The sequence below is a fragment of the Oncorhynchus clarkii genome, chromosome 17, assembly GCF_045791955.1.
Source record: "Oncorhynchus clarkii lewisi isolate Uvic-CL-2024 chromosome 17, UVic_Ocla_1.0, whole genome shotgun sequence".
Lineage (NCBI taxonomy): Eukaryota > Metazoa > Chordata > Actinopteri > Salmoniformes > Salmonidae > Oncorhynchus > Oncorhynchus clarkii.
The window spans coordinates 10,151,332-10,168,362 of record NC_092163.1 but is presented as its reverse complement, the minus strand read 5'-3'; the positions used below and the strand labels follow the sequence as shown (position 1 = coordinate 10,168,362).

At 43.6% G+C, this 17,031-nt stretch overlaps 1 protein-coding gene across 1 annotated transcript; it reads left to right on the top strand.

Moving 5' to 3' along the window:
• Positions 1–871: 871 nt before the first annotated feature.
• LOC139370549 (pancreatic secretory granule membrane major glycoprotein GP2-like) lies at positions 872–16,544 on the top strand. The gene is made up of 9 exons (XM_071110113.1): positions 872–981; positions 3,374–4,024; positions 4,324–4,512; positions 5,196–5,401; positions 10,350–10,501; positions 11,918–12,163; positions 12,385–12,544; positions 13,010–13,085; positions 16,054–16,544. The coding sequence occupies exons 1-9, from the start codon at positions 915–917 to the stop codon at positions 16,542–16,544; spliced, it is 2,238 nt and encodes a 745-aa protein (XP_070966214.1). The 5' UTR covers positions 872–914.
• The last annotated feature ends 487 nt before the right edge of the window (positions 16,545–17,031 follow it).

The following is a 17,031-nucleotide window of genomic DNA, read 5'->3' as shown; positions in this document are numbered from 1 at the left end:
GAATGAGAGCTGAACAGACTGGGACCCAGACTAAGGTATTGTCCCTGGGAATATTGCACAATGTGACCTGCTTCCCCCACTCCCAGATAACCAGTGTATAAATGCCTCGTTTACAGGTGGTTCCAGCAGTCAGCATCAACATTTGGTAAGTCAGTACTTCTCTCAGATCAATATTCATCCTGTATGGTTAAACAAAGTTATTTTTGGTTTGGTGAAATTAATATATCTGAACTGACTAAGTTTGAAATGTTATAATACCCTCCAGAGAATGTGTGTCCATGCTTAATATCTATTATTGTATTAGATGTGTTGTTATAATACCCTTCAGAGAATGTGTGTCCATGCTTAATATCTATTATTGTATTAGATGTTTTGTTATAATACCCTTCAGAGAATGTGTGTCCATGCTTAATATCTATTATTGTATTAGATGTGTTGTTATAATACCCTCCAGAGAATGTGTGTCCGTGCTTAATATCTATTATTGTATTAGATGTGTTGTTATAATACCCTCCAGAGAATGTGTGTCCGTGCTTAATATCTATTATTGTATTAGATGTGTTGTTATAATACCCTCCAGAGAATGTGTGTCCATGCTTAATATCTATTATTGTATTAGATGTGTTGTTATAATACCCTCCAGAGAATGTGTGTCTGTGCTTAATATCTATTATTGTATTAGATGTTTTCTAATGTGGTTTATTGCAGTCTTGTGACAGAAAATAAAATGTGTTTTATCACCATAGGATGACCTGTATAGATACAGTCAAATTAAATCAAGTCCAACTTGCATTGAAACGTGCCAGACGTTCCAGTGGATGTAAATTGTGGATAAAGTGTGGATGAATATAATAAGTGTATTTCCCTTCAGGTTGTGTTCCCCGTTTCTGCCCCTGTAGAAGTAACTAGTGTTGATGAGGATGATCCTGGTGGCTCTGCTGGTGCCTCTACTGGTTCTGTCCAGCGCTGGACATACCTCAGGTACACACATATATACTATATATTTAATACATCAACAGCTGGACATACCTCAGGTACACACAAATATACTATATATATTTAATACATCAACAGCTGGACATACCTCAGGTACACACAAATATACTATATATTTAATACATCAACAGCTGGACATACCTCAGGTACACACATATATACTATATATTTAATACATCAACAGCTGGACATACCTCAGGTACACACAAATATACTATACATTTAATACATCAACAGCTGGACATACCTCAGGTACACACAAATATACTATATATTTAATACATCAACAGCTGGACATACCTCAGGTACACACAAATATACTATATATTTAATACATCAACAGCTGGACATACCTCAGGTACACACAAATATACTATATATTTAATACATCAACAGCTGGACATACCTCAGGTACACACAAATATACTATACATTTAATACATCAACAGCTGGACATACCTCAGGTACACACAAATATACTATATATTTAATACATCAACAGCTGGAGATACCTCAGGTACACACAAATATACTATACATTTAATACATCAACAGCTGGACATACCTCAGGTACACACAAATATACTATATATTTAATACATCAACAGCTGGACATACCTCAGGTACACACAAATATACTATATATTTAATACATCAACAGCTGGACATACCTCAGGTACACACAAATATACTATATATTTAATACATCAACAGCTGGACATACCTCAGGTACACACAAATATACTATACATTTAATACATCAACAGCTGGACATACCTCAGGTACACACAAATATACTATATATTTAATACATCAACAGCTGGAGATACCTCAGGTACACACAAATATACTATACATTTAATACATCAACAGCTGGACATACCTCAGGTACACACAAATATACTATATATTTAATACATCAACAGCTGGACATACCTCAGGTACACACAAATATACTATATATTTAATACATCAACAGCTGGACATACCTCAGGTACACACAAATATACTATATATTACATTTGGAAAGTATTCAGACCCCTTGACTTTTACCACATTTTGTTACGTTACAGCCTTATTCTAAAATGGATTAAATTCATTTTTGATCCTCATCAATCTACACACTATACCCCATAATAACAAAGCGAAAACAGGTTTTTAGAATTTGAATAAAAATATAAATAACTTAGTTGCATAAGTATTCAGACCCTTTGCTATGAGACTCGAAATTGAGCTCAGGTGCATCCTGTTTCCGTTGATCATCCGTGAGATATTTCTACAACTTGATTGGAGTCCACCTGTGGTAAATTCAATTGATTGGACATGATTTGGAAATTGGACATGATTTCCATTCATATATGGAAGAAGTTTGGAACCACAAGACTCTTCCTAGCGCTTGCCGCCTGGCCAAACTGAGCAATCGGAGGAGAAGGGCCTTGGTCAGGGAGGTGACTCTGACATAGCTCCAGAAGGACAACCGTCTCTGTACCACTCCACCAATCAGGCCAGTATGGTAGAGTGGCCAGACAGAAGCCACTCCTCAGTAAAAGGCACACGACAACCCACTTGGACTTTGCCAAAAGGCACCTCAAGGACTCTCAGACCATGAGAAACAATGTTCTCTGGTCTGATGAAACCAAGCTTGAACTCTTTGGCCTGAATCAAGCATCACGTCTTGGGAAAACCTGGCACCAAACCCTACGGTGAAGCATGGTGGTTGCAGCATCATGCTGTGGGGAGGTTTTCAGTGGCAGGGACTGAGAGACTAGTCAGGATCGAGGGAAAGATGATCGGAGCTCCTTGATGAAAACTTGCTTCAGGGCGCTCAGAACCTCAGACTGGGGCAAAGGTTCACCTTCCAACAGGACAACGACCCTAAGCACACAGCCAAGACAACGCAAGAGTGGCTTCGGGACAGGTCTCGGAATGTCCTTGAGGGTAAAAAACAATTTAATCAATTTTAGAAATAGGCTGTAAAGTAACAACATGTGGAAAAGGTCAAGGGGTCTGAATACTTTCCAAATGCACTGTATATTTTAAACATGAAATTATTTCTGTTTATTCATAATGAATACTATATATGATGTAAACTATACTGTATAGCATTTGTTCATTTGATTTTTGCATTGTCTTATTTTAGTTCTGCCATATCTAACTCTGAACAAGATATTTTTGGTTAGAGTTGACAGTGCAGGGATACATGTATTGTGTGTTAAGTGTTTTTATACAGTATAATACTATATAAACCACCACACAACGGACTTTCTCTGCTCTTTAGTCGCAGAACCTAAAAATGGAAGCATCAAAACAATTCAGGTGTATCATGATACCTCAACCTAAAAAGACGATGAACCCATATATTCCCAAATTCCCACAGGTACGATTGTCACCAGCTGCGAGGCGTGTCACGAACAAGCCGTCTGCCGCACCTCCGCCATGGCAGGTGACATCACATGCACCTGTAAGAAGGGCTTCTCCGGAGACGGCCTCATCTGTTTACCTGGCCACACCGCTGCCGCCGACCACCATGCCCCTCGCCGTGTCCGCCGCTCCTACCCCACCTCCAACACCAACCTTGCCCATGTCCGGTTCAGCTGCGGCTTCAACGAGTGCGCCGATGGGGAGGACTGCATCACGGTCGACGGCATCCAGCAGTGCTCCAACCCCTGTAAGATCTACACGGTCCTAAACGACGCCTGGCGTTCCACCAACAACCACGTGGGCAACAAGCACTGTGACCGCAACGTCCGCTGGGACGGCTATTACCGCATGTTCATCGGCAACCAGAGCGTGTCCATGCCGGACAAGTGCGTGGATTCCTTCAAGTGCGGCACCCAGGCTCCCTTGTGGCTGGCGTTTCCTCCCCCCCAGCAGGTGGATGAAATTGTCCAGAGTGCAGTCTGCGCCAGCTTCAATGAGGACTGCTGCTGGGTGCAGTCTCAGCCCATCCACGTCAAGGCATGCCCTGGGAACTACTTTGTGTACAAGTTCGTCATGCCTCCCGGGTGCTACTTCGCCTATTGTGCATGTAAGGTTTTGCCTCCTGCTTTGCCAAGTTCTGAGTGGGGCTTGTTGTTGTTGTTCTGCCTTTTGAATTGAAGTTATTGTATTTTTAAACTGTTTACTGCTTAGTCATTCACCAGCTGGTTATATACACCATGATGTTCTTCTTATGGTCCTAGATATCAACAGTACTCAGCATATTCATCCATTCATTCATACAGGCGTATTGTATGATTCTGGTAATACCAGCATACTAGTTCTTTCAAAACATGAGTGATGAATGTTCCCTCATAACTGTGTCTCCTGTTTAACTCCTTGTTCCAGATGTGTCAGCTCCCACCACAACACCAAAACCAGTCACATCTACAGAAATACCAGTAGAGAACAATCGCACCACAACAACAACACAGTCACAGGTTGCCACGACTACGCCAAAAGCAATGTGTGGTACCTGCAGAGAGGGGGAGACCTGCGTGAGCACCGATGGGGTCACTTGGCGGTGTGAGAGGTCAGGTGAGTTCTCAGAAAACACCTGCTTGAGGACCGATGAGGTCACTTGGCGGTGTGAGAGGCCAGGTGAGTTCTCAGAAAACACCTGCTTGAGGACCTATGGGGTCACTTGGCGGTGTGAGAGGCCAGGTGAGTTCTCAGAAAACACCTGCTTGAGGACCGATGGGGTCACTTGGCGGTGTGAGAGGCCAGGTGAGTTCTCAGAAAACACCTGCTTGAGGACCTATGTACTCTCTTAGAAAAACAGGTGCTCTCTAGAACCTAAAAGGGTTCTTCAGCTGTCCCCATAAGAGAACCCTGTGAAGAACCCTTTTTTGGTGCCAGCTATAACCATTTTGGTTTCAGGTAGAACCCTATTGGGTTCCAAGTATAACCCCTTCCTGTACCCAAAAAGGGTTATCCTATGGGGACATTCGAAGAACCCTCTTGGAACCCTTTTTTCGAAGAGTTTATATGAGAATTTGTAATTCCTTCTTTTCATTTTGAATAACTAATTTTCTGTTGTCTTTATTTTCTCATCCCTCTGTCTCTCTCTTCCTCTCTTACAGATCAGCCTGTTTCTCATCCCTCTGTCTCTCTCTTCCTCTCTTACAGATCAGCCTGTTTCTCATCCCTCTGTCTCTCTCTTCCTCTCTTACAGATCAGCCTGTTTCTCATCCCTCTGTCTCTCTCTTCCTCTCTTACAGATCAGCCTGTTTTGCTGCACCCAGAGGTAGTATGTGGGCGGAGCCTGGTACAGGTGGGTCTCAACAGGACTAACCTGGAGGCCGCTGGTCTGGACGCCACCACCACTAACCTGGCCGACCCCCGGTGTAACGCTCACGAAGAGCGTGGCGGCATGGTATGGTACCAGGTGGAGCGCAAGGAGGGCGCCTGCGGAAACACTCTGGAGGTGAGAACAGACCCCGACCCGTTCACCCAGTTCCTCACCAAAACTATCAAAAGAGAGCACTTGCTGTTAGACATAACCCTGGATACCAGTCTCTTTAGCTAATATTTCACTCGTTGCCAATCCTTGTCATTGCCAAAGACACAGGCCTTCAAATATGAACAGTCCATTTATTGCATGTTTATCACCAGCCAATGTGACCAGTCACACCAGAGAAGCTCTCGCCCTTCAAACTTCCCCGCCAGTTCACTGTGAGCGCTGTAGCCTGAAGCCTATTTTATATCCAGTAAGAAAGAGCAAGGTATTTTTTCCCTCTAATATATATATATATATATATATTTTTTTTTTAAATTGAATTTTCATTTTATTTTTTATTGCTTAAAGTAGGTGACAGAACTATTGTAGTTTGCTACTTCTGGGACATGCTTGGGCTAAAAGTAGGTGACAGAACTACTGTAGTTTGCTACTTCTGGGACATGCTTGGGCTAAAAGTAGGTGACAGAACTACTGTAGTTTGCTACTTCTGGGACATGCTTGGGCTAAAAGTAGGTGACAGAACTACTGTAGTTTGCTACTTCTGGGACATGCTTGGGCTACTGGTTGAGCGGAATACAGAGAGGTTGGAAGAGAGAGAGGCCAGCGGAGATGCATGAATTGCACAAGGATGGAACAGTGAAAACAGATGGTTTATTTTTTAATGTTGTATTTTAACACGGAAGACATATTGAGGTCTAGGTCTCTTATTCAAATGCTTCGTAACACAATATAAATATACATACGTATACACCACCGTTCAAAAGTTTGGGGTCACTTTGGGGTCACACAGAAATGTCCTCGTTTTTTAAAGAAATTCATTAAAATAACATCAAACTGATCAGAAATACATTGCAGACATTGCTAATGTTGTAAATGACTATTGTAGCTGGAAACGGCTGATTTTGAATGGAATATCTACAGAGGCGTACAGAGACCCATTATCAGCAACCATCACTTCTATGTTCCAATGGCATGTTGTGTTAGCTAATCCAAGTTTATCATTTTAAATGGATAATTGATCATTAGAAAATATGTTAGCACAGCTGAAAACAGTTGTTCTGATTTAAAGAAGAAATAAAACTGGCCTTCTTTAGACTAGTTGAGTATCTGGAGCATCGGCATTTGTGGGTTCGATTACAGGCTCAAAATGGCCAGAAACAAATAACTTTCTTCTGAATTTTCCTGTTTTCCTGTTCTGAGAAATGAAGGCTATTCCTTGCGAAAATTTGCCAAGAAACTGAAGATCTCGTACAACGCTGTGTACTAGTCCCTTCACAGAACAGTGCAAACTGGCGCTAACCAGAATAGAAAGAGGAGTGGGAGGCCCCGGTGCACAACTGAGCAAGAAGACAAGTACATTAGAGTGTCTAGTTTGAGAAACAGTCCTAAACTGGCAGTTTCATTCAATAGTACCCGCAAAACACCAGTCTCAACGTCAAAAGTGAAGAGGAGACTCCGTGATGCTGGCCTTCTAGGCATAGTTGCAAAGAAAAAGCCATATCTCAGACTGGCCAATGAAAAATAAAAGATTAAGATGGACAAATAATGATGGGCAAATAATATAATAAATCATTAGAAACATGTACACAAATAAACATTATTTCAGCATTATGCTATAATGAAGCCAAGATACGTTTTTAGGAAAGGATACATTTCATTTGAGGGCGTGTGAGGTGCGGTGGAGGATTTGATTGATGTTTCCTTATAGGATGTACAGGGCCTTCAGAAAGTATTCATACCCCTTGACTTATTTCACATTTTGTTGTGTTACAGCCTGAATTCAACATAGATTACATTTTTTTTGAAATTCGCACACATCTACACACAATACTCCATAATGACAAAGTGAAAACATGTTTTTAGACATTTTTGCAAATGTATTGAAAATGAAATACAGAAAAAACTCAGTTACATAAGTATTTACACCGCTGAGTCAATACTTTGTAGAAGCACCTTTGGTAGCAATTACAGCTGTAAGTCCACGTTGGTAAACTTCCCTACAGTACGACCAGGAATACCACTTCCCTACAGTACGACCAGGAATACCACTTCCCTACAGTACGACCAGGAATACCACTTCCCTACAGTACGACCAGGAATACAGGAATACCACTTCCCTACAGTACGACCAGGAATACCACTTCCCTACAGTACGACCAGGAATACCACTTCCCTACAGTACGACCAGGAATACCACTTCCCTACAGTACGACCAGGAATACCACTTCCCTACAGTACGACCAGGAATACCACTTCCCTACAGTACGACCAGGAATACCACTTCCCTACAGTACGGCCAGGAATACCACTTCCCTACAGTACGGCCAGGAATACCACTTCCCTACAGTACGACCAGGAATACCACTTCCCTACAGTACAACCAGGAATAACACTTCCCTACAGTACGACCAGGAATACCACTTCCCTACAGTACGACCAGGAATACCACTTCCCTACAGTACAACCAGGAATACAAATTCCCTACAGTACGACCAGGAATACCACTTCCCTACAGTACGACCAGGAATACCACTTCCCTACAGTACGACCAGGAATACCACTTCCCTACAGTACGACCAGGAATACCATTTCCCTACAGTACGACCAGGAATACCACTTCCCTACAGTACGACCAGGAATACCACTTCCATACAGTACGACCAGGAATACCACTTCCCTACAGTACGACCAGGAATACCACTTCCCTACAGTACGACCAGGAATACCACTTCCCTACAGTACAACCAGGAATACCACTTTCCCGAAGCGGACCTCCACCCTGGACATGGGATCTTATCCCAGAGGCCGACCCAAAACAACCCAAAACAATTTGCTTACCGCCATCACACTGCACACTGCCCTATCCTATCTGGACAAGAGGAATACCTATGTAAGAATGCTGTTCATTGACTACAGCTCAGCATTTAACTCCACCCTGTGCAACTGGGTCCTGGACTTTCTGCCGGGCCGCCTCCAGGTGGTGAGGGTAGGAAACAACACCTCCACTTCACTGATTCTCAACACTGGGGCCCCACAAGGGTGCGTTCTCAGCCCTCTCCTGTACTCCCTGTTCACCCATGACTGCATGGCCATGCACGCCTCCAACTCAATCATCAAGTTTACAGACGACACTACAGTGGTAGGCTTGATTACCTACAACGACGAGACAGCCTACAGGGAGGAGGTGAGGGCCCTCGGAGTGTGGTGTCAGGAAAATAACCTCTCACTCAACGTCAACAAAACAAAGGAGATGATTGTAGACTTCAGGAAACAGCAGAGGGAGCATCCACATCAATGGGACAGTATTCGAGACGGTGGAAAGTTTTAAGTTCCTTGGCGTACACATCACAGACAAACTGAAATGGTCCACCCACACAGACAGCATGGTGAAGAAGGCACAACAGCGCCTCTTCAACCTCAGAAGGCTGAAGAAACACTCACACACTTTTACAGATGCACATTCGAGAGCATCCTGTCGCACTGTATCACAAAAGACCTGCCCTCCAGGACACCTACAGCACCCGATGTCACAGGAAGGCCAAAAGATCATCAAGGACAACAACCACCCGAGCCACTGCCTGTTCACCCCGCTATCATCCAGAAGGCGAGGTCAGTAGAGGTGCATAAACGCTGGGACCGAGAGACTGAAAAACAGCTTCTATCTCAAGGCCATTAGACTGTTAAACAGCCACCACTAACATTAGGTGGCTGCTGCCAACATACTGACTCAAATCTCCGGCCACTTTAATAATTAGATGTAATAAGGTATCACTAGTCACTTTAAATAATAGCAATTTATATAATGTTTCCATACCCTACATTACTCATCTCATATGTATATACTGTACTCTATACCGTCTACTGCATCTTACCTATGCCGCACGGTCATCACTCATCCATATATTCATGTGTACTAATTCTTATTCATCCCTTTACATTTGTGCGTATAAGGCAGTCGCTGTGAATTTGTTAGATTACTTGTTAGATGTTGTTACATTGTCAGAACTAGAAGCACAAGCATGTCGCTACACTCACATTAACATCTGCTAACCATGTGTATGTGACCAATAACATCTACTAACCATGTGTATGTGACCATTAACATCTGCTAACCATGTGTATGTGTCCCACTACATCTGCTAACCATGTGTATGTGTCCCACTACATCTGCTAACCATGTGTATGTGTCCCACTACATCTGCTAACCATGTGTATGTGTCCCACTACATCTGCTAACCATGTGTATGTGTCCCACTACATCTGCTAACCATGTGTATGTGACAAATAACATCTGATTTGGTATCATCTCATAGAACAAAATGTGTAAGATCTCCTAAGCCTGTGTCGACCTCAGACCTTATTTTCAGAGTTTATTCCAAAACCGTCGTCTTTCCACATACATTTTTTTCCCATAGGGAAGGCTGAATGAACCAGAGGTAAGGTTTTAGGACGACAAGCTTGGGAGCTCCACTGACGTGAATGGAGACGCCCTTTCTATTCATTCTTATTTCTATGATAGACACTGCCTTCTCACAAGGTAATTACAGCAGCAGGTCGTAACGGCTGTTTGTTGTTGTTCATAAGATTCTTATTCTATATTGTGCCAGATTTGCGCTCACCTCATGTTCCGTGACGTTGTCATGGAAAATATCAATGTTTTTTCCAACTACCAATCAGCAACTGCACCGTAAATACGACAGGACACTGAGCATTGAGATTGTCGAAAGCCAGTCTCTTTGGCAATGACAAGGAGTGGCAACAAATGGAATCTTAGATAAAGAGACATGTTGCCATCAACAGAAAATGATGAACAGATGAACTGGAAGACAATAGTCCAAGAATGATATTATTGTGAGAACTGGTGAGAGGTCCTCTCCTGGCTTCTAATCTTCTTCCCTTTTCCCCCTTTCACCAGACAAACGGAACGGACGCCATCTTTTCCAACAGTTTATTCATCTACCACGTTCCCGACGTGTCCTTCAGCCGACCTGTGAGCGTGCCTTTCTCCTGTGCCTACCCTCTGGAATCAGAGACCAGCCTGGATGTGGCCATCAAACCCTACCTGTCGTAAGTGGAGACGTGACGTTACAGTAAACACTGTAAAACATGGACAATGTAACACAACATCTTTGACCAGTTTTATCATTGGAATGTGATACAATACGAGGCAGCGGTGTACTTTAGGACCATGCGGACGCCTCCGAGTGGTTGGGTAGGCTGGGTATCCGACTGGATTTAAAAACAATAATAACTATGTCCCCCCAACTTCTAAAACCAAAGTTGCGCCCCTGTAACACAATGCAGGCTAACACATGTCAAGCTGTCAGTATTCTGTTAATGCGTAGACAGTTTATACTCTAAACCCGTGGTTCTTGATGATCCTTTAGATAACTAGTTAAGAGTTTATCACCTCCTCTGTTGTCACACCCTGACCATAGAGAGCCCTCTAGGTTCTCTATGGTGAAATAGGCCAGGGCGTGACTAGGGGGGTTTCTAGGTATTATATTTCTATGTTGTTGTGTGTATGGTTCCCAGTTGGAGGCAGCTGATAATTGTTACCTCTAATTGGGGATCATACTTAGTGTGTCCTTTTTCCCACCTGCGATGAGGGATATTGTTTTGTATGAGTGCCTATGTGCCCTACATATTTCACTATCGTTATATTTTTTGTTGTTTTGGAATTTTCACTATCGTTAAAATGTGGAACTCTACTCACGCTGCGCCTTGGTCCAATTATTCACTCGACGGTCGGGACATCTGTCCACTCACTCATCACAGTTCTGGTTGTTCTGGTTGTTCCACCAAGATATGTAGCTGAAGCTGGCTGTGTAATAGAGCTAAAACTATAATAATAAAAATAATAATTTCTTATCTAACTGATGGGCTCTGACTCCTACACTTGAAATATTGAATACCATAGTCAGGTTTCTACACCAGATGTTAATGGTTATCTGTAGGAGGAATGTTTGTGGTGGAGGCAGTTAAGCTTGGAATGTATTGAGTAAAGGAAAGGCAATCACATGGTTGCAGGAACTGATAAGGATGGAGAGATGTGGGTTAGTGAGGAATGGAGGTCAGGTCACATTGGGAGAAGGAACAGTTTATTGCCTGCATCACTTAACTTCCTGCCCAGCAATAAACATGTCATGTTTAGAGGGAAGGAGGATGCTCCACCCACTTTGGGGTCTATATATACTACCACTGGTGGAAACATGTGATGTTTAGAGGGAAGGAGGATGCTCCACCCACATTGGGGTCTATATACTACCACTGGTGGAAACCTGTCATGTTTAGAGGGAAGGAGGATGCTCCATCCACATTGGGGTCTATATACTACCACTGTTGGAAACATGTCGTTGTCATGCTGCTGTATGACCCAGTGGTGAATAAACTTGGTTTCAGCTTTACTAGACATCCGTGAGTTTTCTACTCTGTTTATTTGGAATCTAACAAAACCAAACCTCCTATTGGCCCATTTGACAGGCTGAAGGGTTCCAGAGTCGGTAAGGGCTCCAGAGTGGGCTCCAACATGACTCTGTACCACAGCGACGACTTCACAAAGGCTTACCCAGCGGGCGGAGTCACCTTGCCGGTGGGTTCCGTGCTGCACGTGGGCGTGTCCGTAGAGGAGTCCGAGACGGAGCGTTTCGTGGTTGTTCTGGAGGACTGCTATGCCACGCAATCCCCCGACCCTAAAGACATCATGCGATACTACATCATTCAGAACAAGTATGTGTGCAGGTGTCTTGGTTTATACTCAAGGAGGAGGTTTTCCCAGACACAGATTAAGGCTGGTCCTGGACTAAAAACACTTTACATGTAGCTTCTCCATTGAGAATGCTTTTTACTCCAGGATCAGGCTTATTCTGTGTCTGGGAAACGAACCCTAATGTTTGTGTATTTTGTGTTGCGTTATCTAACCTAAACCCATGACCCTCCCTGTTTACTAGATGTCCGACTGAATTCCGTCAGGTGAGGGTGGAGGAGAGCGGCTCGTCTCTCAGGGCTCGCTTCTCTGCTCTGCTGTTCCTGTACCAGGGGGACTACCGGGACGTCTTCCTGCACTGCAGACTCAGCCTGTGTGACCAGAGGAGCTCCTCCTGCACTCCAGTGAGTCCTGCATCTTTCCCGCTGACTCATCCACTCTGTCTCTGGTCTCACTCAGTTTGTGGTCTCTCTCTGGTCTCACTCAGTTTGTGGTCTCTCTCTGATCTCACTCAGTTTGTGTGTAGTGGTTTCTGACTCTCCTGAGTCTCTCTGTCTCAGTATCTGGTCTCTCTGGTCTCTCTGTCTCAGTGTCTGGTCTCTCTGACTCCGTCCCATCTCTCTGTCTCAGTGTCTGGTCTCTCTGACTCTCTCTGGTCTCTCTGACTCTCTCTGGTCTCTCTGTCTCAGTGTCTGGTCTCGCTGACTCTCTCTGGTCTGTCTGTCTCAGTGTCTGGCCTCTCTGTCTCAGTGTCTGGTCTCTCTGACTCCTTCTCGTCTCTCTGTCTCAGTGTCTGGTCTCTCTGACTCCTTCTTGTCTCTCTGTCTCAGTATCTGATCTCTCTGACTCCTTCTCGTCTCTCTCCTCAGGTGTGCGCCAAAAGGAAATACCGCTCTGTCACCCCCTCTGTCCCCCTCGAACCCCTCACCATCGGACCAATCACCTGTGAGTACGACCTCTTATCAATCAAAACCAATAATAGATGTCAATCAAACAAATTATGTTGATGTCAGTGATGGACACTCAGGTAACTATGTAACTAAATAACAGTGTATTTGTTTTTGACTTTCAGGGTCCCAAAATGAAGATTGAACTTGTCATGCTTCCTGTATCCTAAACAATTAATCCAGTTATCTAAATAATTTATGTAAAGTTCATAAATTATGCATAGGTGAGATGGGTTTATGTCCTAAACCAAGCCATTTCTTATTTAATATCTTACATACATCCAGTTATAAATAATGATATTTTAAGGATATTTTTATATTTCTCGTATTTCTAGAATGATTAGTAAAATATTTCTATTTGAACCAACACAATTTCATTGTTGAACCTTTAACTAAGGCTTGAGGCCAGAAAGTGTATGTTCTGATCACTAATGTTTGTAATGTGAAAATACATGGACATCTAGTTGGGATTATATCAACACAAACATCTCCCTTTTCTAGTTTAAACTGCAGCTATAATATAATTTCATCCTATTGCTCTAAAATGCTTTGTATGTGCAGTCATTTAATAGTGTTAATAAAATATAAATGATAAATATATGTATAAATGTATTAATGTGTGAATAATGTACTGGGCATGTAGTGTACTATTGCTATGGCTTAGTTCTTTCTCTTTGGGATCAGTCAAGACAATGATGAACCAGTAGGTGTCAGTATTACCCCAGAAACACTGGTAGAAGTCTGCATCATCACAACACAACAGCAGCCGACTTAGAAAGAGGAAATTCCAATGAATTAAGCAATGAATTAATTAAAAGGAAAATCTCTTTTCATCATTTTCATTATCGACAGCACGTTGTCTATATGTGAAAACGGCGCATTTCTTTACGTTGTAAAAAACAAATATAGAGTTAAAAAGTTATACCCGATGACATCATCAAAAGTTAAAACGTGGTAAAAACATTGGCTGTGTTCCAAAATGCGCACTTGCGTTCTGCGTTCTCCTGTTCTTTCAAAGGGGATCTTCCAAGAACACCTGAGAGAGCAATCTGTTTGGTATGGAAGAATGTAAAATCGCTTCAAATCTGTTTATATTTGAAATGCACTTCAACGTGACCTCTAACCTAAACAGGAAACTGTTTCATCACGCAGCCGGTGTTAACAAAGCTAGCATTGATGCTAGCTATCTTTGAGCAACTAGTTAACAATTCAGTGAACATCGAAGGTTACGCATGTAACCACGGTTATGTGAGCTATTGGATCACTCCAATATGGTATCCTTCCACGTGGCAGGATACATTCCGAGTTAGAATTTCAGATTAGTACTGTGTACCGGGTAGTGCTGCGACTCACCAACTTAAATAGCTGCAGCGCACTACTTCCACCTCGTGTCCTTTTCAAGGCGCTGTGAATCACCAACAAAAAGGATTGGAGTAATCCAATAGAGCACATAAACGGCCCAACTGGCCGAGGCGCAAATATCATTGAGGGGGAACTCCTCGGAGCAGTGACCACGATGTAGCTACTCCTCTAGTAGAATGCACCACTACAGCAGAGGTCAGAGGTCATAGGTGAGAGGCCCACGATGTAGCTACTCTAGTAGAATGCACTAGGAAGGTAGAAGCCGGCTGGCTTGCCGATATGCTGTAGTAATAGTGTCCACAATCCAGTGTGAAAGTCTTTGTATCGGTTGTCTCTGGCACAGAACTCTCTCACCATAGCAAACGAATAGCCAATCAGACTGCCGTATTGCCGGTCTGTGTAATGTAGGTGTCCATGGTAGACTCTCCATGTGGATGCAGAGACACTCTCCATGTGGATGCAGAGACACTCCATGTGGATGCAGATACACTCTCCATGTGGATGCAGAGACAGCAGCTCAGTAGACTCTCCATGTGGATGCAGAGACACTCTCCATGTGGATGCAGAGACACTCCATGTGGATGCAGAGACACTCCATGTGGATGCAGATACACTCCATGTGGATGCAGAGACAGCAGCTCAGTAGACTCTCCATGTGGATGCAGAGACACTCTCCATGTGGATGCAGAGACACTCCATGTGGATGCAGAGACTCTCCATGTGGATGCAGAGACACTCTCCATGTGGATGCAGAGACACTCCATGTGGATGCAGAGACACTCCATGTGGATGCAGATACACTCTCCATGTGGATGCAGAGACAGCAGCTCAGTAGACTCTCCATGTGGATGCAGAGACACTCTCCATGTGGATGCAGAGACAGCAGCTCAGTAGACTCCCCATGTGGATGCAGAGACAGCAGCTCAGTAGACTCTCCATGTGGATGCAGAGACACTCCATGTGGATGCAGAGACACTCCATGTGGATGCAGATACACTCTCCATGTGGATGCAGAGACAGCAGCTCAGTAGACTCCCCATGTGGATGCAGAGACAGCAGCTCAGTAGACTCTCCATGTGGATGCAGAGACAGCAGCTAAGTACACTCTCCAAGTGGATGCTTAGGCAGCAGCTAAGTAGACTCTCCATGTGGATGCAGAGACAGCAGCTCAGTAGACTCTCCATCAGTTGAGAACAAGTTCTCATTTACAACTGTGATCTGGCCAAGATAAAGCATAGCAGTGCGACTCAAACAACAACACAGAGTTACACATGGGATAAACAAACATACAGTAGAAAAAGACAGTCTATATACAGTGTGTGCAAATGGTGTGAGGAGGTAAGGCAATAAAGAGACCATAGTAGAAAAGTAATTACAATTTATCAGATTAACACTGGAGTGATAGATGAGCAGATGAAGGTGAGCAGATGATGGTGTGTAAGTAGTGATACTGGTGTGCAAAAGAGCAGAACAGTGAATAATAACAATATGGGGATGAGGTAGGTAGATTGGGTTATTTACATGTATATCATCGATACCATCATTAGAGAAAAGCAAAATGGTGACAGTATTTGTGGATGCCTGTTCTGTCGTTTTACACACAGCTCCTACTAGACCGTCAACTGTCACTTCATGTCTGCACAACCTTCCCAAACCTCCCTACAACATCCCCATACACCTCCACAACCTTCCCAAACCTCCCTACAACATCCCCATACACCTCCACAACCTTCCAAAACCTCTCTACAACATCCCCATACACCTCCACAATCTCACCAAACCTCACTACAACATCCCCATACATCTCCACAACCTCCCCAAACCTCTCTACAACATCCCCATACACCTCCACAATCTCCCCAAACCTCTCTACAACATCCCCATACACCTCCACAATCTACCCAAACCTCTCTACAACATCCCCATACATCTCCACAACCTCCCCAAACCTCTCTACAACATCCCCATACACCTCCACAACCTCCCCAAACTTCTCTACAACATCCCCATACACCTCCACAACCTTCCCAAACCTCTCTACAACATCCCCATTCACCTCCACAACCTCCCCAAACGTCTCTACAACATCCTCTAACCTCTCCACAACCTTACCAAACCTCTCCACAACCCTCCCAAACCTCTCTACTACATTTCTGCCATCTGGAGACATCAGTGTTGGTCCTTCACAGAGAACAGGTATGATGCACCTGTCACTTCCATCATTCTATCACCTTCAGACAACTATAATATGCTGCTATATAATGTTATCAGGCTATCAGATAATATAGACAGAATCAACTATATCTGGTCAGGCATTGGACACATCTCACTACTTCTCTTTCTCCCTTTCTCTCTCTCTTTCTCTCTCTCTCTCTCTCTCTCTCTCTCTCTCTCTCTCTCTCTCTCTCTCTCTCTCTCTCTCTTTCTCCTGCTCTCTCTTTCTCTCTCTCTCCTCTCTCTCTCTCTCTCTCTCCTCTCCTCTCTCTCTCTCTCTCTCTCTCTCTCTCTCTCTCTCTCTCTCTCTCTCTCTCTCTCTCTCTCTCTCTCTCTTCTCTCTCCTCTCTCTCTCTCTCTCTCTCTCT